The 22,611-nt window shown below is 38.8% G+C and overlaps 1 protein-coding gene across 1 annotated transcript; it reads left to right on the forward strand.

Moving 5' to 3' along the window:
• Positions 1 to 9,422: 9,422 nt before the first annotated feature.
• LOC121952838 (serine-rich adhesin for platelets-like) lies at positions 9,423 to 22,132 on the forward strand. Its single transcript, XM_042499686.1, has 4 exons — positions 9,423 to 9,519; positions 10,631 to 13,792; positions 16,793 to 16,867; positions 21,427 to 22,132. The coding sequence occupies exons 2-4, from the start codon at positions 10,695 to 10,697 to the stop codon at positions 21,644 to 21,646; spliced, it is 3,393 nt and encodes a 1,130-aa protein (XP_042355620.1). The 5' UTR covers positions 9,423 to 9,519; positions 10,631 to 10,694; the 3' UTR covers positions 21,647 to 22,132.
• Positions 22,133 to 22,611: the final 479 nt, after the last annotated feature.

The following is a 22,611-nucleotide window of genomic DNA, read 5'->3' on the forward strand; positions in this document are numbered from 1 at the left end:
CAATAATATAAATATGCAACATCAGTTAATCAGTAAATAACAACTTTTGTGTTTGTGGCAGCAACAGCAACCCACCAACCAACACCAGCACAACGGGTGGGCAGAAACGCAATATTTGCGGGGACAGGACTCCTGCCTCAGCAAGCAAACACACTGTCTGGGGTCATTTTGACTTGAGCAGTAGACTCAACTACAAGCCAATTGGCTGTTAAAACAGGTAACGCCCTCTACGTTCTAAAACTAGCCGTCGGTGATTTGGCAAGCTGAGTTGCACGGACACTATCATCCGGCTTGAGTTGAGCTCAGACTTTTCACTGCTGTAACTTTTTGTTTGGTCTCGTCTCATTGCAAATCTTTGGTCTGAACTGGCTTTAACAAGCCATTAGGACTTCTGTGAATTTGTTATGTCACAATTAACAATATAGACTGTTCTAAACTTGTAACAAACATTTTAGATGGGTCCCGTTATATTTCTGGTTGGAATGTTTTGCAGTGTGTATGAATGAAATCAGCTGTAAACATGGACTCAAGCTGTCGCCTAGCTATGCAGTTCAAGTAAAAAGTTAGCTCAATCAATAAGGATAGAAAATGCCGCTACAGTAATTTCCGTGACTGCAATAACAGTGCAGAGACGTTTCAGACGCGGATGACCCAGAAACACTGACCAATCAGAGCAGACTGGGCTTTCTCAGGAGGTGGGCTTAAAGAGGCTGAAAACGGAGCGTTTCAGACAGAGTGTGAAAACAGGTATATGCAGGCAGACAGTATGAGAAAAATAATGTGTTTTTTCATCTTTAAACCATGTAAACGTGTTCTAGTTGAGACCCAAATACAAGTATGAACCTGAAAATGAGTATAATATGGGACCTTTAAAATTTCATTTTTGGCTTAAGGGCTGCACAAACTTAGGAAATAATCTTGTTGTACATAAAAAAAAGGTTCAAGTTGCAGTGACCCAAGTGTGATTTATGTGATCAGCTTGATTCGAAACCCGGGTGTAGCATGGTAGAAAAAGTGCAGTAGATATCGGAACAGCATCAACATGATGAAAAGTGTCATAAAATCTCACCTCAGTGTTCCTTTTTTTTCTAGAACATCGTCTTACCAGTCACAGTAGGGGTATATAGGTGCTGCTATCAGGCTGAATCCCTCCCATGCACATGTGTCTTTACCCCCTGCCCCGTCCTTCAGGTGTACTTCTGTGCTGTCAGATCACCAAGTGGCTGTTTGCATGTTATAAGCAAAGGAAACAGATACTATATAGATACTATATATACATAGATATGTTTTTCCACTGGGAAATGCGTATTGGAATACATATACCTCTGATACACATTCTCAAAGACAATACACACATATGGAAAGACCCACACTCATCCACACGCTCATATACATACATACATATACGCTATTGCAAACAGTAATTTGTGGAAAAACCTAAAAGAATCACATTTTTTATCCTGTTGAAAAATTTAATCTTCTAGATATACATAATGCTATTGTGTTATGCTATGAAATGCTTTTTTTTCTGTTTTTACCCATATGATTTTTCATAGATAAGAAAACCTTAAAGATCCTTAAAAAGTTGTGTTAAGCTTTGAAACGATGATCAAACAAACACTATTGTGAAATCGAATCATTTACTCACCCTCCATATGTATCCCTTGAAAAAAATGCAGAAAAAGAAGAAAAAAAATCAAAATACAGAAAATGCTATTCAAAAAAATCAAGTCGATGTATTCTCTGCTTGTGTATAGTGAATGTTCCTCAGTCACTGGGTGTGGCAGTGAGTGGTGCGCACCAGTCGACTGTGACAGTGCAGATCTGTTAATAACTTTTTTTGTACACCTGCTTATCATTGTAAAGGTGATAATAGTGATTCTTATGATTTCATCAATCTGGTAATGTGTTTTGTTAATAAGTCACAAATAAAGTTTTTCTTAAATATCTTAATACCTAAGCTGTGTTTGGACTTGATTTCAACTCACTGGTGTTAAAACTGATGCGATAACCCAATTGCAGGAAAAGATGTTAGCATTGTACATTTCTGCAAACCACTGATACATTACATTTGAGCAGTACATGTAGTGGATACATCAAAACTCCAACAATGTTGAAAGGTAAAGTTAATATATACTTAAATAAAAGTACTAATACCACACTGTGAAAATATAATATAAAAGTCCTGCACTGACAATGTTACTTGTGAGTAAGTATAATAGGGAACAAGTACTTAAAGTTTTAAAAGTAAAAGATTCCAGTGCAGACAAATCTAAAAACAAAAACAAACCAATAAAAACTGTAAAACAAATAGTTCAAAATAAGTCATAAAAATTACTTAAATGTGTTAAAAATGATTAATTTTCTGTTAATGGCTAATTGTTTTTTTAGTTGTTCTTGTATAAACTGTCAGGTAGTTTGATTTACTACAAAACATATTTTTTTAAGTTTATAATAATAACTTTTTATGCAAAAAAACCTTTATTTTTAAAGTAACTAGAACCTTAAGCTTTCAGATAAATGTAGCGAAATTAAGAGTACAATATTTTCTTCTAAAATGTACAGGTGTATAAGTATAAAGAGACGTGTACTTCAAATTCATACTTTAGTACAGTACTTGAGTAAATACACTTAGTTACAGTCTACTACTTGTTAGGTTTAGGCAAAAAAACAGTTGGTCTGAGATCCAAAAAATGTCAGTTTGATAAAGAAATAAGTCTAGACTCTTCCTCTTTTTTTTGTCATTTTTGTCCTTGAATCCAAAGAGCACCTGTTTTTGAAACCTACATGAAGTAGCACTTCTCAGCCAAACTTTTTTACAAAGGGTGCATTTGCTGTTGGTATCACAATCATGAGAATGCATCGGTATTTGATGAGATGAGAATGTGCATTGTAATAACTCTGGTAGCTGTTCAGTTTTTGAATCTTTCCCATCAGACAATAATACATTTATAAATGTGTTCCTGGAACTCTCTGGCCATGAGCTGAAACATTTTGTCCTTCTACTGTTGAGCAATTTGAAAAACAACTCAGTCACACTGACAGTGTTACTCAATCACCCCTCGTAACCGCTTCAGCCCAGCCAAGTCATAAAAATTTGTGTTTATTGGCAGGACCAAACACTCTTGAGACACATTTACAAATCTGTTCAATTACTAAATGAAAAACAGTGAGATAAACTTGATGGAAAACACATGCAGGGAAAGGGATCATCTTCCAAGCAGCTGACCTATGACTGAGTAAATCAATGGAGTAGATAAACGAAACAAAAATCTGGCTCATGAAACATTTTATGCTCGGAATTCTCTGCTGAGCGCAGTGTGACGGGGTCAACAACATGCCAGCACATTTACAGCTGGCAGGGATTCAAGGGCACTGGCTAACATAGGAACTTAATCTTTTCCCCCATTGGAACAAAGAGTTCTCATTCTCTAATGTTGTCTAGGAAGAAGGGCTCTGTTGGCGTCTGTGCCACAAGCTCCATCTGTCTGTAGACTAAAGAAACTATTCATTCACACATTTCTGTCTGCTCAAAGGGTCCATCTCTCCAGCAACACTGACACCTAGTGGTGGCAGCTGAGACTGCAACTGACCCACATTGTTCAGATTCTATAACATTCTTTTGTGTGTGTGTGTGTGTGTGTGTGTGTGTGTGTGCGTGAAGAAATAATAATGGTTGACAGTAATACACTGAATATTACGCAGAAAAAAAAATATTTTCTTCTAAGTTTCTAAGTTTGCATGAAGCAAAGTCACAAATTCACAGTTTTTATTGTTATTGCACGTGGATTCCAATGACTCTGGCACAGAAAACGTTTATCATCAGCATTATTTTGTTCTTTACTTTCTTCACCATTTATGCTTTCTTTCATAGGCTAATACAACATTTTTTGTGGCAAGTTATGAAAATCAAATGCATGAATAAAAAAGTGCATCAAATAAACACATTGCAAATATACAACTATACAACCCAAGGCTTTGTTTGCTATCTGTTTGAGGTTCATATGCCCTCTAGTGGTAGTATATTTAAAATGCAGCTTTAAATTAATGGAGAATCCGTTACATTTAATAAAGTTATTTGTGACGACCCCTATAGAGTGTCACCTCTGTGCTGTTGTTTCGCCTGTCTGTGTGTTCTCTTGCAGACAGATTGAAAGATTGCTCCAGTTATTTGAAATTTGGTTCATCTTTAATTTGGTCTGATTTCGATTTTAAATTTGATTTTAATTTTAATTTTTTTTTTTTTTAAAGAAATGTACTGGAAAAGGTGCTTAAAATTATAATTCTGTGACAATTTTAAATATTGAATTATAACAATAAGCTATAAATATAGTTTTCCCCTAGACTTTTTAAAAATAATTTTCTAACTCTTCTAATTTCTTGCAATTTTTGAAACATTTCTTACTAAGATGCTCATTGTCTTTTCCCCTCGTGTTTTTAAATACTTGTGAAAATACCCTCGTGAAAGCAGATGTCCCTGCAGGTTTCAAAGTATTAAACCAAATCTGACCAAATTAGACTAAATTTGAAATTAACTAAACATTTGCAGTTTGGAGTGTAGGATAGTGTGATGCATGAGTAGAAAATATGTGCAGGATATGCTTAACGGTCAAAAAGCAAAATAAAACACTAACAAACATAACAAAACCAAAGAAGAGCGGAGAGATGCAGCATCAGAGAGGAGGTTCAGCGTGAGACTGAATTACCAGCTGCACATGGACTTACATAACCTGAGCACCCTCAGGTGTTCCCAGTTGAACTAACGAGCACCTGCCTGCAAGAGAACACAGACAGGTGAATCCACAGGACAGAGATTTCACCCCAGGGGTCGTTACACTCTTACATCCCATATTATAGTTGTATGAAATGCTTTGGGACATTTCTAGCATGTTTTTTTCATTGCACCAGCAACACTGCAAACATGTAAACTGCTAAAACAGTGAAACTGTCTGAATTCATGTAAAAATGTCCTTTTCAGTAAATTCCGTCATGCTAAATGTCTCACTTGCTGTTGTGGGGACATTTACCACAAGCAGGTCTTGTGTGATTATGTCTTGTAAACCAGATGTTATCTTGCAAACATTACGCTTTGACAAAAGTCATTGTAGTTAAGAGATTTAACATGGAGCATATTTAACCCTTAGGGCCTGCTTACACATACACACTTGTGTCGCTTGTGTAAGCACTTGTGTTGAGTCCTCATTAATTTTCAGAATTTTAAGGCTTAAATTATTATTAATTATTTTTATTATTTTGTATAATATTACTACTACTACTACTACTACTACTACTACTACTACTACTACTAATAATAATAATAATAATAATAATAATAATAATTAATAATTATTATTATTATTATTATTATTATTATTATTATTATAGTCCTTTTGGTTGATTATTAAATTCTCTGCAACATTGTGGTAATAGACCTTCATCAGGCAAAATGAAGGTCTAGTCTTAGCCTTCTAGCACCGAAAAGTTTGCAAATAAAGTGATATTGCAAGTTAGACAGTATGCAGGAGTCCTTTTGAAGCTTTTCGGGGTCAATCTGTCCTCTCCTACGCGCCTGTCTCATCTGATAGGTGTGCAAAGTGTTCTTTTGTTCGTGGTTAATTAAAACTGCAACAATTTCCTGGTGGCCTTTAATTCACCTGTAATGATCTGGTGTTCTTAGCCTCACCTGGACTAAATCCACTCATGATCAGCCTGTATAACACGACTGTTACTACAGTACATATCACCAGTCCTCATGGACATGGGTCAGACAAAGAAGATGACTAATATTTATACACTTCTCTTCAGAAGAACAAACTATTAGGATGAATAAATGCAAAAAAAAAAAAAAAAACTCTTACAGTGACAGTAAGACTGCTGTGCCTTGTTATCACGCACAGTAGACATTTCACTGATACAATATTGTGCAATCACCTCGAGGCTGTAGAACAAATTTCCTATTCACAAAGTCAGCCTGGTGTTCCCCAGGGCTGCAGTGATGGAATATGAGTGCAATCGACTTAACTCAGCACACTCAGGAACCCGACGCAGATACAGTACATTTTATTAATTACTGATAACCACTGTCACATTTTGTAAAATACTTGCTATTTGAGAAGCTCTGCTCTTATAACAAATGATGTGGAAATGCTATAAACATTTAGATTGTCCATTAGTCTGCAATAAACCAGATCTCCCTGCAGTCTGGTTACTGTCTGCAGCTAAAAAATAGGAGACGTAATTTTAAAATTAAAAAAAAAAGGTAATGCGAGTGTTTCAGTGAAATAATCAGTAGCGAAGTGATGTAGTCCGAACATCCCCCAATAAAAGGTGAACAAGGGCTGATATAACTGACAGTAACTACTTTAAATGGGTCTATAAAGTGAAACTTTTGTCTATGCCCTTCTCTATGTACTTGTAAATTTCTCTTTAACAGCCAGATTTCCATTCTGAACAGACTTTAAATAGTCCCTTTAATCTGCAGCAGAAAGGTTACTCTAATTAAACTCAAACATAGGCGATAATGCTGATGCATAAGTGGATTCAATAAATCCACAAACTGCCACGTATAGCTGTCATTCAGAGGCTTTGTGGGGGATTTCAAAATAAGAGGGTAAAAAATAAGGCTTTTGATCTTTAAGTTTGACACGACTTTCACTGACGTTGCGTTAATTAGTCCTGAATGTTATTTTCAGACCCTACTTTTGTTTGCTGTTAAAGTGCAGAGGAAGAATTCAATGTGACAGAGCTCACCGTGGGACAGTTTGGTGGGGCTGTTTCACTGCTGATCTCTCCAATCAAGAGCGCAGCCTAAAGTCAAACAATGGATAAGTACATTTTTATGCACTACAGGCCATTTGTTTTTGATGGAAATATAGTGTGAAAGGATTTAATTTCTGCATCTCTTTGCTAGTAACTACTTTGGATTGAAATATTTAGGTATACATTTTTAATTACTTATATGCAACAGATATTACCTCATTCATTTGTTTCACTTACTTTCATTTAAAGCTGCCCTTACTATCAATGGCATAAATGTTTCTGCCTGTTTATTTGTCTCCTTTGACCAATTCAGTCTAATTACAAGAATAAATGTTGTATTGTACATATCACAAGACCACAGGTAAGTTGTATTTGTACTGTATTAGTCTCTGGCAGATATGTTAAAATGTTTCTTGATGTTTCAGCAACACTGCGGTTACATTCAAGATTTAGTGTTTATCCCCTTTATTTGTCTCCTGGAAAACTGATTTTGGACATAAAGGCTGCAACATGAAATTACAAACGTAGTGTGAAAAAAAATGTAAAAAAGTGCATAGAACAGAGAACTGCAGATTTAAACCACTTAATTATGGTTTGGAAAAGATCATGTCTTTGCTTAAAACACCTGCTTTTGGTGGTGCAAAACTCTCTGGAAACATAGCGCTGTCATGGTAAAAAACAACACTTTTCATGCCACTATCCCAGATGAAAATGCATATGTCTTGGTAAAAAAGAAACAACAACAAAAAAACAACGCTCTACAGTAAAACAAATGCTTTCTGTTGCCTTATTGCAACATGAAATGCGACAATGATTTGATAAAATATACTCACTTTGTGTGGCACTATTTCCAGTAGAAACACAGTGATTTTGTAATCAAAAAGCCACTGGTAATGCAGGGATGACTCACTAGAGAATTACCAATTTTGTTGCTTGTTTGTCTCAAACAGGGGGTCTGCAGTAGCAGACGTCTCGTCTAAGTTTCACACCATCCGGTAACCCTTTAACCTATATACTACATGATTTTAGAAACTCAGAAATGATATATATGAAACATTAAAATGCAGACAGTGCATAAATGTATAATGCCAACATTTGATTGAACTGCCCCATTTGTTGCAATATTTTTTACTTATAACTGTTAACTGTTACAAAATGCATTATGTGCAATATGTAACAAACTATGATATGTGTCTGCGAGACTTTTTCCCAAGAACAATGTTGGTCAGAGATATCAAACAGCTAAATGGTTAATGTATAAAATGTTTAAAAACGTGCCGCCTTTACTGTCAGTCTTATGCAGTAGCGTTACACACTAGCTTAAGACTGCATACCCAAAGGTGACACAATAGCAAATCTAAAACACCGTACTTACATATTTACACAGCAACAGTTTTGCATGAAATGTTAAACTTTTGTTGTGGTTTGGCCTTTCGTTCACATGACAACAGCATTTTGGGGGACTTAAAGCACAAACTTTTGAAACTTTGAAACTTTTTTTTTTTTCGCCATGTAAACTGGCAATGCATGGATCCCTTTGACAACGGTGACATCACAGCCGCTCCTCTCACATGTGCATTACATTTCAGAAAAATAGCCATGAGCAAGGAGAACAATAACAACAATGGCGAACTACCGAGCTGTGTTTGTGCTGCTGTTTGTGCTGAGTTTATTAACGTTGTCGGGTCTCGTTTGTGCGTTTCCCATTGCATCTTGTTTGTTTATACTCACCACTCTGTAGAACAACACCTTAATGTGTTGGCACATGGTGTTCATCTATGGTGTCTCATCACTAAGTTACACCGCCAACTACTGGCCTGGCATGCATACTACAGCATTTTTGGTTGTTTTTGCGGACCCGTGTACACGAAGATTGTTTTCACAATGTTACCATGCAATTGCTGATTTTTTAAAAATGCAAAACAATGACTTTTCCATTTTTTGTAGGGCAGTTCTCATCTAAACGTGTCCTCAGTCTGATATACAATGAAACCAGCTTCATTTCTGTTGAGGTAATGTATAACTACATGAGACTGAAATGAATATGCCCTAATAGCAGCAATAGTCTTGAGAAACTGTAACGGCTCATGTTTTAAAATACAGCACATAGCCGGCGTTCAGTGATTTTTCTGTTATTTTTCTCTATTGTCCCCTCAGACAACAGCAGATTTGTTTACATTCACATCTGCCGTACAAGTGCTGCCAATGCATTTCCCTGTTTTTTAACTTGCATAGTAATTTACACACAGTCCCTACCCCACTGATGCAAGTCACTTCCTCTCTCCCTCTCTCTCTCTCTCTCTTTCTCCCTTGCTCTCTTCTTTCTCCACCCAGCTGTAGATCAGGATACATGAATGCTGGGGAGGAGGATAGTGGCAGAATTAAGAGAGAGGGAGAGGGAGAGAAAGAGAGAGAGGAGGAGGAAAGGCAAGACATAGTAGGACAGAGAGTGTTGGAGGGCAGCATTACAGTAGCATACTGCTGTGTTGTGATAATGGAGTGAGCATGGAGCAGCAAGACCAAAACAAGAGGAGAGAAGGGGGGGATACAATGAGGACACAGCTTGGCTTCATGTCTGATCAATAAAAGGTAGATTAGTTCAGAATCATTAGAAAAGAGGACTCATTCAGCACTGCTTGCTCTGAGTTTGCATTGTACTACAAAGGGATTTGGAAGATGAAGTCACTCCAAGTGTTATGAGGACATCAGCAGAAAACTAACATTTGGACTCAAGACATCTTGCAGCAGGATCAAGCTCAGGTATGCCTGCTACACAGAATCGCAAACATACATTAGGTAGCATTATGCTGAAGCCAGAAAGCAGTTTTCTTTAGTCCTAATAATCCAATAAGTTACATTGCAAGAGCATGTAAAGGGAGATTTATGCATTGTATTAATTGGGCAGGACAGTTATCACTTAGCGTTAGATGGTGGCAATAGGTCACTTGACTTAGAAGACAACCCAAATAATACTCTCTACAAGTATGCATGACCAAATGTTAATTTTGACATCCCTGGATGGAGGCTGTTGAGGAGGAAGAAAGAGTGAAGGAAGCCTTGTCACAACGCATCAAATTTAAATCAACACTTGCAATCACAAACACACATTCACACTCTGTATTTTTAGTGTATAACACTAAAAAGCATGTTCGTATGCAAAAATATACACATTATCGCCCCGCTGTTGACCACCGTTTAAATTGTTAAAATGACCTCTTGCACACACACAAAGAAAACTGGGCACACGCAAATGCATGGGTGCCACACACACACACACACACACACACACACACACACACACTCACAAAATGCCACCTCTGTGAAAAAGGGTGTTCCAGTTAAATGCACGCAAACCTTAATGAAGTCTATAGCATTGCTGTGTATATATATTATGGCCTCTTTCCAAGGTGAGCTGAATGTGGAGGACAACAGAGAGCTGCCTCGCTATGACAAACATTTCAACGAGAGAGGAGAGAGAGTTCACAACAGGAGCTGTGTTTTGGATTTTATTCCACAAATAAATTATTCTATGCAATGTCAGACATTGAGAGCAAATCCATGCGGTATGTTTGAAATGCTAATATAATATAGAGTTCTTGTTTTCTCAGCCACAGCTCATTATTAGCGTTAACACCTTGCCACTTCTCATTCAGCCACCCCGTGTCAGGAAAGTTCAAAAGTGAAAGCATAATTTTTCCTGTCTTATCTCAAATCTGAATTTTTTTTGACAAGTATCGTTCATGTCTGCAAGACTGAAGCGATCTCAGTTCTAGCTCTGTGCATTGTTTCAGCTCCTGCTTACTCATGGTTTTCTCTCACAGCACCACCTCAAATGCCTCTCGCTGTAAACTTGTCCCTCTCTTACTTTTAGACGGATGTAATGGTGTGGAAACGCACTCTCGAGTTATCAGACTTTTGAGTCAGCCAAACAAAGGATGGGTAGACGAGCCGCCGACCTGACAACTCCGGTTCCAGTTTTAGGCGTCCCTGCCCTGGTTGGAGTGCGCGGTTGGAGGACGACAGGAGGAGACAGAAGCGGAGGAGCCCTGCTGCTGCAGACGTGGGGACCTCAGTGCAGCGTTGGTGTTCAGACGTCCCCAGGGATCAGCAGACCATGCGCCCAGCACAGCGTGCAGCTAACTGATACGCTCTCAACGCCATCAGATAGCATTGCTCAAACATCCAGCAGCTATATAACCAAGGAAACAGAGGAGGTATTGCTGCTAACAAGGAGTGACAAGGAGAAAAGGGCTATTTTAAAACAGAAAAGTGGGGAATCCAAGACCAAAAAGGAAGTGACTTTCAAAGCACTTGGAGGTGAGGTCTCGGAGGATGTGGCCTGCAGTCAGAGGAGCAGTTGTGGGACTTATTGCTATGCCAGGGCAATCAAGACCAACCCACACTTTGCAGGGAATGTGACTAATGTCAGGCCTAAATTGACCCGCTACACCAACGGCAGCGTGGTTGATTCAGATGCAATTGGTGGAATAAGCGTTCACAGCGATGAAGTGGAGCCAGTTAAGAGTGCTTGTGGTAGAGACCAAACTAGACTGCAAGGTCATTATGCAGAGCGGTGTGGGAAGACACTGCTGTTATCAGCCGCCCGACCTTTCGGTGTGACACAAAAAATATGCAGCCATTGCGGCGGCAGACAGTCTGCAGCCACCAGAGTTGCGACATCAGTGGAGAAAAGCTCTCCTGCTGAGGGGAAACCATTGAAGTCAGCCCTCACCTCGCTCTCTACTTCCATGATGCCCCATATTGACAAAAACCTCAAGCCAAGCCATCATGACATCTCAGACAAACACATTAATCCCAAACTGTTGTATTTCAGTGAAGAACTAAAGTATGGCAAACACCCAGCATGCCCGGTGCACTCCAGGGGCAATTTGCTCAATTTGTCACAGACACATGCTGCCGGTGATGCAACATCCCCTCAACACACAACCATCCTCCATGCAAAAACCATCACTGTCACTCAAGCAACTATTGAAACAAGACATGAGGACGCAGGTATAAATCCTCTCCCAAAAACATTACAGGATGGTAAAATCCCTCGACCAACAAGTCTAGCGTTGACTCCGCAGATGGCCATTGCTACCAAACCAAACAACCCCTATTCACACACTTATCCTAAGCAACTCAAATCAGTACGACACAACTCTAACGTGCCTCAAAGTGTGTTTGTATCTGTGCACCCTACACCTGAGAATACTCTGACTGCACCTTCTTATTCGCACACTAAAGCTGCAGTCAATACTTGTAAAACAACCACAACGTCAAATTCGACACTGACGTCCACTGAAAGCCTACCCACCAAAGTTGTTCAACGTGAAATGCATGCAGCACAAGTAAACATAGCAATGAATAGCCCGAGATTGACCCCTAAACGTCCCACATTGTCACCGGCAGCCAATGCATCACAGACCATTCATAAATCAGAAATAACGGCACAACCTGCACATGCAAGTTTGCCACGTATCCCATGCAATGCAGGTCAAATACCACACGCAATGCCCTCCTCAAATAGCAAATCACCAAGTAAAGCGTCTTTGATGAATAGTGTTGTCTCGCAGAGCACTTTAACTCGTAACTCTAATTCACACACAAGCACTAAACATAAATCTGTTGCCGCACAAATTCACTTTATTCACCGAAAATCCTCAAAATCAGAACCGACACTTCATTTTTCCGCAGCACCTCTAAACACAGCACCATATGCAGCAAAGCCCCTAGACTCAAGAGCTAGGTTGCCTCCAAGTGCAGCTCCCAGCTCTGCGTCTCCATGCAGCAGCGCTCGATTAAAAAATAAAGCCCTGAAGAACTCCTCCATCAACCTGAAAAATCCACCACCCACAGCCTCCACTTCCTCTTCATCTACATTGACAGGAAACCAAAGTAGTGCCTGTGTTTCAGGTACAACTTCACTTCAATCCACATCACAAAACAGCAAAGATCTGAGTCATAATGAAGCGCCTCACGTAAATCAACCTGAGCACAAGCGAGGAACAGACGGGAAAGCTCAAAGTGGTAATGAGTCTGGTGTGTGCGGCAATCAGGAAAACAACTCCACGTCAGTTTCTCTTTCTGAGCTGTTAAACGTGTCAAAAACTCACAACAAAGGCAGCGATGTGAACATCCACGATCCCGCCTCAACCATTAGCCCCTATACTGAATCGTATACTGATGAAAACAAATCCAATGGTAATCTAATCAATGAATTAGTTGTGCATGAGTCAAGTGACCATGAAAATTCAAATCTGTCCCAGGTCACCAACCTTCAGAATCACATTTCCCTAATTAAGTCAAGCAGCTCTCGTCTGCAGGGTCACATAAACACAGAACAACAAAGGCTCGCACATTATCAAGGATACACAGAGACAAAACACGAGGGACACTTTGCCGCATGCCCACCAGTGAAAACAGCCTCGGAGATGGATACAAATACAGAGCAGTTTGCCTTGGGTGTATCAGTCAGGCATGCAAATATTCATCTTAAATCCAATGCAGATAAAAAGACACTTCCAAGCTACTCTGCAATAGCACAAACAAACTGTGAACCCACTGCTAGTGCAAACCCCGTCACCGAACCTTCAGTCCACCAAAGCTCTGATACCTCCCCACAGGTACCTATAAGTCTGGTTCATTCTTTCACTGCACCAGCCCCTTTCACCAGCGAGCGAGAGCTCTGTATGCACACAGGCCCTGAATGTAACTCCACATTGCCGTCATCAACAATGCACTCTGCATCCCTTCCCCGCCTCCGGTCCTGCGGGGCAGAGGCAATCGTCAGACCGGATTCAAAGTTTAGCCCTGCTCCCCCTCAGCTGTGCCCAGAGGACACCAGCCTGGCTCACTCCCACCCAGCTGCTGCAGCCCTGTTGCTGCCTCCTTCCCCACAGTGCTGCAAATCAGCAGCCCTACAGCAGAGGCTGGAGAGCGTGGAGGCCAGCCTGGCGGCCAACAAGGACAGGATCACCACTCTGCTTAACATTATCCATGACCTGGAGACATGCCACACTCCTACCAGCGGGTAAGAGGATGCGTGAGGGTGTGCGTGTCTTCATGTGTGTGTGTAAGTGGGGCAGTGGGAGGTGAAATGACTCCTCAAGTCTCATGTTTTGCTTGTGATACACATGGACGTGCAACATTCCACATTGCTTATCAAACATTTACCTTATAGGAATAAAAAAGCTGCAGGGTCAGATATGACTGAATTATTGATATACTCTACATTCAGTCTGTTACAGGTTTATTACAGCAGTTTGCCAGAATTTGGTCGAGGGAATTACTTTAAAAGCTGTCCTGGAGTGCTGATCTTTGACTTCTCAGTGAGTCATCACTTGCATTTACCGAAACCACTCAGTGGCTTTGTTATTTATCGGCAAACTGCATTGATTTTCAATCTAAAAAAACCCCTTTCCTTTGTGTGTTTGTGTAATTATATGTATGATTATTCATCCATTGTTTAATGGAAAAACTACTGGTTCCTGTGATGGCAATAGCAAACAACAGGAAATGAGATATATTATTATTGGGTAGACATATTTTTATCAACATACACAGCACAGATATGTTTTATTTTACCCCCCTATTTATGACAGTTACCTGAACCCTAATGTGACAAAAACAAAGGAATTGATTATTGATTTTAGGAAGAATGTTTGAAATCCAAAAGCCAGCATCGATCATGGGGAGAATTTTGAAACTGTGGACACATACAAGTACTTAAGTACACTGTTTGACTCTAACCTTAAGTTTGATAAAAACACAGAGTTAATTGCTAAACGGGGTTAACAAAGAATCCATTTGATGTGGAAGCTTAACTCTTTTAACGTGTCCGTGAATATTTTATGTAACTTTTATCATTCTTTTATAGAAAGTCTTTTAACATTTTCTTTTGTGTTCTGGTTTAATGTGCTGTCTGTAAGGGACAAGAATAGCCTCAGCAATATAGTAAAAGTCTGCTCCAAGATTATCGGTGCCCAGCTGAATGATTTGAGCTCCCTCTGGAAGAGACGAGTTGTCCAGAAGGCTAAGGGAATTGTTAGTCAGTCTGACCATGTTCTTTTTTGTGAATTCTCTTTGATGCCCTCTGGTGCTTTCTTGCCCCTCTAAGAAAAACTAACAGATATTCAAATTCTTTTATCCCTTCCGCCATCAGCCTTTTGAATTCTGCTGACAGCAGTAGGCCTAATTAATGGTCATAAGGGTCAGTGCAGTAAATCTGGGGAGCAGCATGGTTTATGGTTCATGGTTTATGAATTTATTTTATTCTTGTCGCTGTATGTGTAAGGTCGCTTTATGGCTGGGTATTTTTGCCCATGTAGTGATCTGTGTGTTGTTGCTGCTATGCATGGGTTGTTCATCTGTTGATCTGTCGCACTGACAGGGCTATGTTTGAATGCTGCTGTTGACTGTGTGTGTTTTATACTGTCTTTGATATTTTGTGCAATTGGTCGACTGTAAACGGAATTGCCCTTTTGGGATAAATAAAGTTGTCTTGATCTTTATTTTGATCAGTTTAGTTACATAAATAACAATGAGGCCAATTATGGCAGTGCCTGTTTTTTTTATTTATTTGGAAGCAATAATAATAATAATAATAATGACAATAATAATAACAAAGCTCTTTTACCCCTTTTCCACCAACACTGGACCAGCTCTGTCCCAATTTTTGCACCATTTTTTTTTAAATTGTAGAGCATTCCGAGCAAAAATAAATTTGTGCAGAACCCAAAAAGTTGGTTCTGAACTTGAGCCAAAAAAGTGTGAGCATGATGACATGAGTGGGCATGTCATATCCTATGGGTTGAAAAAAGAGGATGGAGGAGTCAACAATGGACAAGTGAAATTGCCTGAAAAAAAAAACAAGTGTGCAGTGGTCTTATCAGTAATTGTACAATGCTTGTTTTCTTGTAAAAACAAATAGCTTTAAAACAGAACAAAAGTTTGCAGGTAATCTGTAATTTGGGATGTGGCTCCTCATGTTTATTTTAATGTGCATTACTGATGACACATCCTTGGTTACAATAGTTACAATAAAAAATTGGTGGAAATCCAAACTGGTTCACTACTTGGCACCAAGGTTCCAAGAAACCAAAAACTGAAACGGTTCAAAAAACCAAAACTGATTTGGTGGAAAAGAGGTATCTAAAGCATCTAAAGCTAAGTGAGTAACTGCTGATGCTGCTGGAGCACATCATACACTGTCAATGCTGCGGTCCAAAAAACGAAAAGACAGAAAAGACAGAAAAGACAGCAAATTGATTTCATTAAAAATAATGATAATTTTTAAAAATCCAAAAGAAAAAAGAAACTATTTATGCACAGGGTCAGGAATTTGGTACTATGCCCCTGTCAACTGCCACTTTTTTGAACATTGACTTTCTACTGACATTGAATATCCATGTTTAAAATAAAGCCTTAATGAGAGACTAAAATTATGATATGTACCATTCATTACATAAAGCATAATGCAAGAAGCTGCAAAAATACCTTTTGAAGGCCAACATGCTATTGTGAAGATGTCATGAAAGGGCTCTGCGGCCACAATAAACAAGCTGTAAATCAGGGATTGTAGCGTTATGATGTGAAGCCTTAACATTGTGAAAAGTTTGCAAACAGGTCCGAAAACGAGTGCACGAGTGTGACAGAAACCTACTTGGGCATTTCAAGAGGGCACGTCTCGGAGAGATTTATTTAGCCACATAACTCTTCTGGGACAAATAACAGGAATTAAAACCGCCTTCTGGCAATGTGTCTCTGTCAATCATTCTCATTCACTGTAGTGTGCTAATAAGTTGTGACTGCCTCTGAGGTCATGTTTCAGAATAACCAACTCCTAATAACCCACTGATGTCTGACATAATGCATGTTATACAGCTCAACGCTGCCAACAGCAGTCGGAGTGAATATCAGACAGAGATAGAGGCTGAGTGGTAAGAATATTAAATTGTGATCATGAAAAGATTAGAGTTTTGGAAGTTGCCAGTATTTACTTTGTGCGAATAAAATTATTTTTTCTTCCCAGTCGGCGATGCTACAAAACTGGACAGGACCTCAAAAACTGCTCAACCTGCCAGAAGACTGCTTGTATTGTCTACAGGTAAGATAACAGTGAAATTGCCAATTTTTTTCCCTGCATGTAGTGTTTGAACTGAGCAGCTCTAGAATTCAGCTCCTGTACAAATATGCACAATATAATGAACTTATAGAATGATATTACTGTGTAACTCCTTGGTGTTGATTATAGACTGGGCGAGGAAGACTTCATTTAAATAAAGTGAAGATTGTGCCTTGGCCTGAGATATTGAGACATGTGGAAATTTTCTTTTAAGGATATTAAGAAAGCAATTAAAAATGAAATCAATATTTCATAACGACACCCTGTTTAATAGACTTATTATGCACTACCACAGGATGAGAGCTTATATAACCGAGGCCAAGGCTTTAGCCAAATGATAAAATGACAAAAAAAAAGCAACATTTGAAAATGAATTTCCTATAATATTCTGTCATAATCAATCATAATTAATAATAATCATTATTATTCATAATTAATCATAATCAAATCAGCTAAGTAGGGAGATACAGAATGCTATACTAATTTGCAGGAAATGAAAACTACTACTGAGAAGATAATCATTCAACAAAGTATTATTTTCATAACATTATCCAATACTATAACAATCAACAGGAGTAGGATTTCGCCTAAGAAACACCACTGTTATATTTAATTTCTCCGCTTTTTAATACATTTGAAATTAATGAAACAGAGTGACATCAGTGTTTGACAATGGTTACAGCAGTCGAGCAGCCACTTCCGCTGTGGTACAGCATTTTTTATCAATATATTTTACATTTTGAGCATATTTGAGAATTGGATGGGGAAGTTTCCCCCGATAGAGATTATAATTACTGTCTTGACTTTGGTAACAAACAAAAGGCATATCTATCTGCAGCAGGGTGAAAAATGAAGCCAACATAGAAGTGCCAAAAACTGCAGTTCCTCTGATGGCCACTTGAGGCTGCCTCCAAAACGTGGGACAATCCTCATAAACCCCCATGTAAAATGCCCAACTTTATAACAGAAATAAACATGTTTACAGCCTGGTGCAAAAAAAAAAAAAAAAAAAAATCAGGTTTGGTCTCTAAAGCTAAGTTAACATTAATGACAACTGTACGGGGGCTGAAAAATGCCATACTGGCATAATGCCATGGAACTCTAGGCTTCAAAACAGGAGTCAACAAACTAATGGGTGATATCATGGTACATCCATTATTTTTACAGCTTTGGCAGAGCAACAGCTGCTGGGATCAGCACAGCCAATTGGACAAACCACACACAGAACGGCATTGTAAAACCGGTAGTAGTAATTATAATATAATAAAATATAATATGATATAATATAATTGTCTGCCTTGACTTGGCAAAAAAGTGAAGAGTATCTGTTTGCACCTGGGTGAGAAAAGTCACACAGCAGCTGTTGTGCTATTTGTACCCATCCCTACAAGGTTCTTATGGATTCCACAGTGTGCTGTGATTGGCTAGTACTCATCATGTTGACACATCAAGGTTGGAAGTGGTTTTGATTAGTTCACAGAGGTCATGGTAAGGGCTAGTACTAGTCAATCTTGTATATTTTCTGAGATTAGAGTGGCAAATTTACAAGAAAAAACTCACAAATGTACTAACAGAAAGTCAGGTGATGTAGTATAAATACTGTAAAAACACAGTGCATATTAGAAGTAATACATGATGAATGAATGGGGTCAAGCAAATATTTTTACATGGGAGACAGGGGTTCAAGTCCAATGAGAGTCAAAGTTTGGTCATTATTTGTGACTCAGTTGATATTTTCAGTTTTTTAGCATGTTTAAAGCTGCTGAATGCTCACTGCATAAACTTTATCGGAACAGCTCAATAGACCTGTTAATAATATCATTTTTCGGAAGCCCAGGAATATACACCCAAGTTTAAATAGCTACGATGACTATTTACACTCTGGTTGCAAAAAGCATTTTCGGCTAAGTGCACCTCGGTGCAAACAGCATCTGCCAAAAATAAATTTGAATAAATTAAAAAATTATGTCACTTAACATGTGCAGCGATGGAACCATGCCTGACCAAGAGCAATTTCAAAATGTAGATTTTATTCAAAGTTTCTTTTGTGCTTGAGAGATGCAATTCAACAAGGTTGAGCCCATTTGCCATTTCAGTTGCCAATCAGTTCTCCGACAGACTGCCCACTTCACTTCGCTGAAAATTAATGACTTACTGTACGGGCAGCTTACCAAATGAAAAGCTCTGCGCTGCTCATTTGTCTCTTGCTCAGAATACATAGGCAGATTACATTTTCTCTTTGAGGAAATCATAAATCTTTTGGAACAAGTGTCAAATTTAAGCAGTGACTATATGTGACTCAATCTGTCCCCACAGAGCAGATTGATGGAGATTGAGATGCACTTTCTGAAATTCAAACTAGCAAAGAGGAAGTCACCCCGAAGCAGCTTACTGGATAGATTTAGAAAGAGTTAAAATGATCATTTTTACTGGAGTCATGTTTGCATTGTTAATAAGCATACAAGGTGATTTCATGTCATGTAAATATCTATCTATCTATACACTGTATACATATATGAGCAGATTAGGTTAGTTGTAAGAGGTGGATAAATGTACCTGAAACAGATTTTAAAATGAAACATTTTCACATTTCCATATCCTGCAGCAATTTAAAGGGATAGTTCAGATTTTTTGAAGTGGGGTTGCATGAGGTGCTTATTTATAAACAGCATATTATAAGCCAACCCATTCTCATTCCAAACTTGTTAAATACATCTGCTCTGTCGGAGCTTTCGGCGTAGGAGCGTGACACCAAAAGCCACCTTCTGTGTCCAGAATGCGGCTGGATGGTGTCAGTTTAGAATGTGGTCACACAGAATTGGTCCTGTTATTATATGCATGCAGACAGACAGACAGCAACAAGTGTGTCCTCGTAATACACACATGGGCAGCATCACTTGAGAATGCGGCTGGATGGAACCAGGTGTGTGCACATGAAATGTAGAAGGATGGCATCAGGTACAAATGCTACCAATGATGATGTATGTTTAGGGCAGGAGGAAGGGGTGATGGACGGTTCCCCCAAAGTACTGGCTTTCATGCAGGAGTCCAGTGTTCACTTGACAAATCCTAACCATTTAGATGCCTGCGTTGGTTGCCATGTTGTGTAAACATAAGGACCATGCAGCATCATCCCACCATGTGCATTTGTTGACATTTTATAACAATGCCACAGGTTCTGTCCAGCCGCATTCTAGGTGGATAAATGTTTACAAAGTCCCAACTAAAAATATCAAGTGTGTACACTTTATTGAGAGTATTTTCACAGCTTCACCTTAAAGCCACACAGTAATATGAAGCCTTTAAATTGCTCTCTGCAGACTTCATGGAGAAAAACAGTAATTTAACATCACTGGGCACAGGAGCTGCTTGTCTACACCTGCCCCCATCAGTTGGTATATTTGTGTTATTGTGTGACTTCAGTATTTAAAAGGGTTAATTTAGATTCACCAACATTTCACATTTACACAACTTAACTAACTAATGGAAGCGGTAAAGAGACCAGCAGCGACCATATTCAGCAGGCTAAAATTACTGTTTTTCTCAATGGAGTCTGGTGGGTTTGATGAGCGCACAGATAAGGAACTGAAGCCAGCCTCCCCTCTGAAATGGTTTAGAGATTAAGTGGTGAAAATAAACTCAGTATAGCATAAACTTGTACTGACACTGATGTGCTTTAGATGGGACTTTTTTTTAGGTGGCTTTAACAAATATATGTTGCTGCCACTGTCCACAGCAATACATTGCTTAGCTTCTGTGCTGGACTCCACCCTGCTTTTCCAAATTATTTCTTGAACGACATCTTCTGTATCAAAAGTCAATAAGTACCTCATACAACCCCACTTCAAATAATTTGAACTATCCTTTTAAGCGATGTTCATTTAAAGGTGAAAATTCCTTTTTTTTTTTACCTTGCCAGTTTCGTTGAAGAGGTTGTGTATGAAGATTTATCATGCAATAGTGTTTAGCTCCAACCTAAATATGCGTTTGCACCCATTAGCGGAAATGTTGCATCATTCAGAGGCAATAGAAAATAGAAAACAATCGTCCCAGAAAGGAGCCTAAGGAATCTAAGTCTTCTTTTTTTTTTTTTTTTTTTTTGAGGGGTGTCATGCTCTACAAAGCAAAACCTAAAACAGTCTTTATCTTGAAATATTGAAAACAGTCCTCTTGATCTACTTATTTCCAAAACCTCTTTTGCATGACAAAAAGATTGTTATGTAAGTTGATTTGCTGACTGGTGTCGGCATCTGGTCCTGAAAGGCCAAGAGGAAGATAAAGAAATTTGAACAAGTCTGCACCTTCAAAAAAAAAAAAAAAGATATCCTGGCGGGAGGATATCTTCCTGCCTGAACCAATCAAACACTTTGAAATCTGACAAGCGCAGAGCTTCTAACAAAGTGAACTGTAGCGATGATGCATAATAAAAAGATAAGCTGGTCATTTGCATTCTTTGGCAAGAGCGGATACATTTTGTGTTGTTTTGCATCTGTGTTTCGGCGGTTTTGGTAATTTTTGTTGCTGCGTGTCTTTTTACACAGTGTGGAGTACGACTTCAGGCAGCAGGAAAAACGCTTTATGGAGATTCTGAATCGTACAGCAAGAAGAAACAACTCTTTCTCCGTGCACCTATCCCAGCCCCTGAACTTCAGCCTGCTCAGAAATGTCATCATTAAGAACTTAACAAAGTCAAAGGTGAGGAGCAAAAAGCTGTGCAAGACCCTGTTCAAATGGCTTCCCAGGAAAATCCAGCAAGTGTAAACCTCTCAACAAAATACCTGTGTGCTGTTTAATAGCCATAAGCCTGTGTTACAAGTGACCAGCAGACGCCTTTGCAGGCGTCTCACCTCTCACCCACAGAAAGAGATTACTCTGAATTAAGCTCTCACCCAGCAGAGTTCCTCTCTCCTGCACATTGTCAAAGCTTACAAACATGATTTTGTATTTAAATTTGCTCCTGATCTTTATGACCTTCAGCTGCTATCATCTGTAACGGATTCTTTATGTCACATTTGAAAGGTAATGTTATTTTGTTGTCAATATGCCTGCTGAAAATATAAGGCAGATTTTTTTTATCTTATATTCCATAGGAGATTCTGTTGCACTGTTATGATTAATGAGTTTCAGGTGTTACATTTCCTCAATTGTTCCCCTAAACCTGCTTCTCCCAACACTAAATGTGCAGTATAAAACATGTTTTTGAACGGAATTATTTTGAAATGCAAAAATAAATCAGAATTTCCTGATTGTTTGTCTGTAAATGTGTTCATTTTTCCACTGCTTTGTTTTATTCTGAATGCTAAACATCCCTTAATGAATGAAGTGAGAACATTTTTTGGCTGACGCGCAGCTTCAGTGCATCTAAACCTTTTCACAACTGCAAACTAGCTACTAAATAGAGAAACATTCATTATGCCTTTGCCAATTGTGCTGATGGTCTCCAAATCCCCAAACAATCTGAACTTCATAAAAGGTTTCAGAGTAAAACAATGACATGACGAAAGGCCTGCAATGAAGCGTGAGTCACACTGCGCACATGCACAGACCCATGACCAACACGCAGACACATGGACATAAAGAGCAAACTACAGCAACATGAATGAAACTTTGTGGTTGGTTTCACTGAAGCTTTCATAAATTATCCATGCAAGGGATTTAGAGGATTTTGGGGGGAAAAGCTTAGAAGCAAGGACATTAAAAAAAAACAGTTTATATGAGTAGTACAC

This window comes from Plectropomus leopardus, chromosome 13, assembly GCF_008729295.1.
Source record: "Plectropomus leopardus isolate mb chromosome 13, YSFRI_Pleo_2.0, whole genome shotgun sequence".
Classification (NCBI taxonomy): Eukaryota; Metazoa; Chordata; class Actinopteri; order Perciformes; family Serranidae; genus Plectropomus; species Plectropomus leopardus.

Bases quoted from the DNA above. Each gene is read 5' to 3' on its own strand.
- LOC121952838 (XM_042499686.1), top strand. From the start codon at position 10,695: ATGGGTAGACGAGCCGCCGACCTGACAACTCCGGTTCCAGTTTTAGGC. The intron at 13,793-16,792 runs GTAAGAGGATGC...TTTTCTTCCCAG, and splicing joins TGCCACACTCCTACCAGCGG to TCGGCGATGCTACAAAACTG. The intron at 16,868-21,426 runs GTAAGATAACAG...CTTTTTACACAG, and splicing joins ACTGCTTGTATTGTCTACAG to TGTGGAGTACGACTTCAGGC.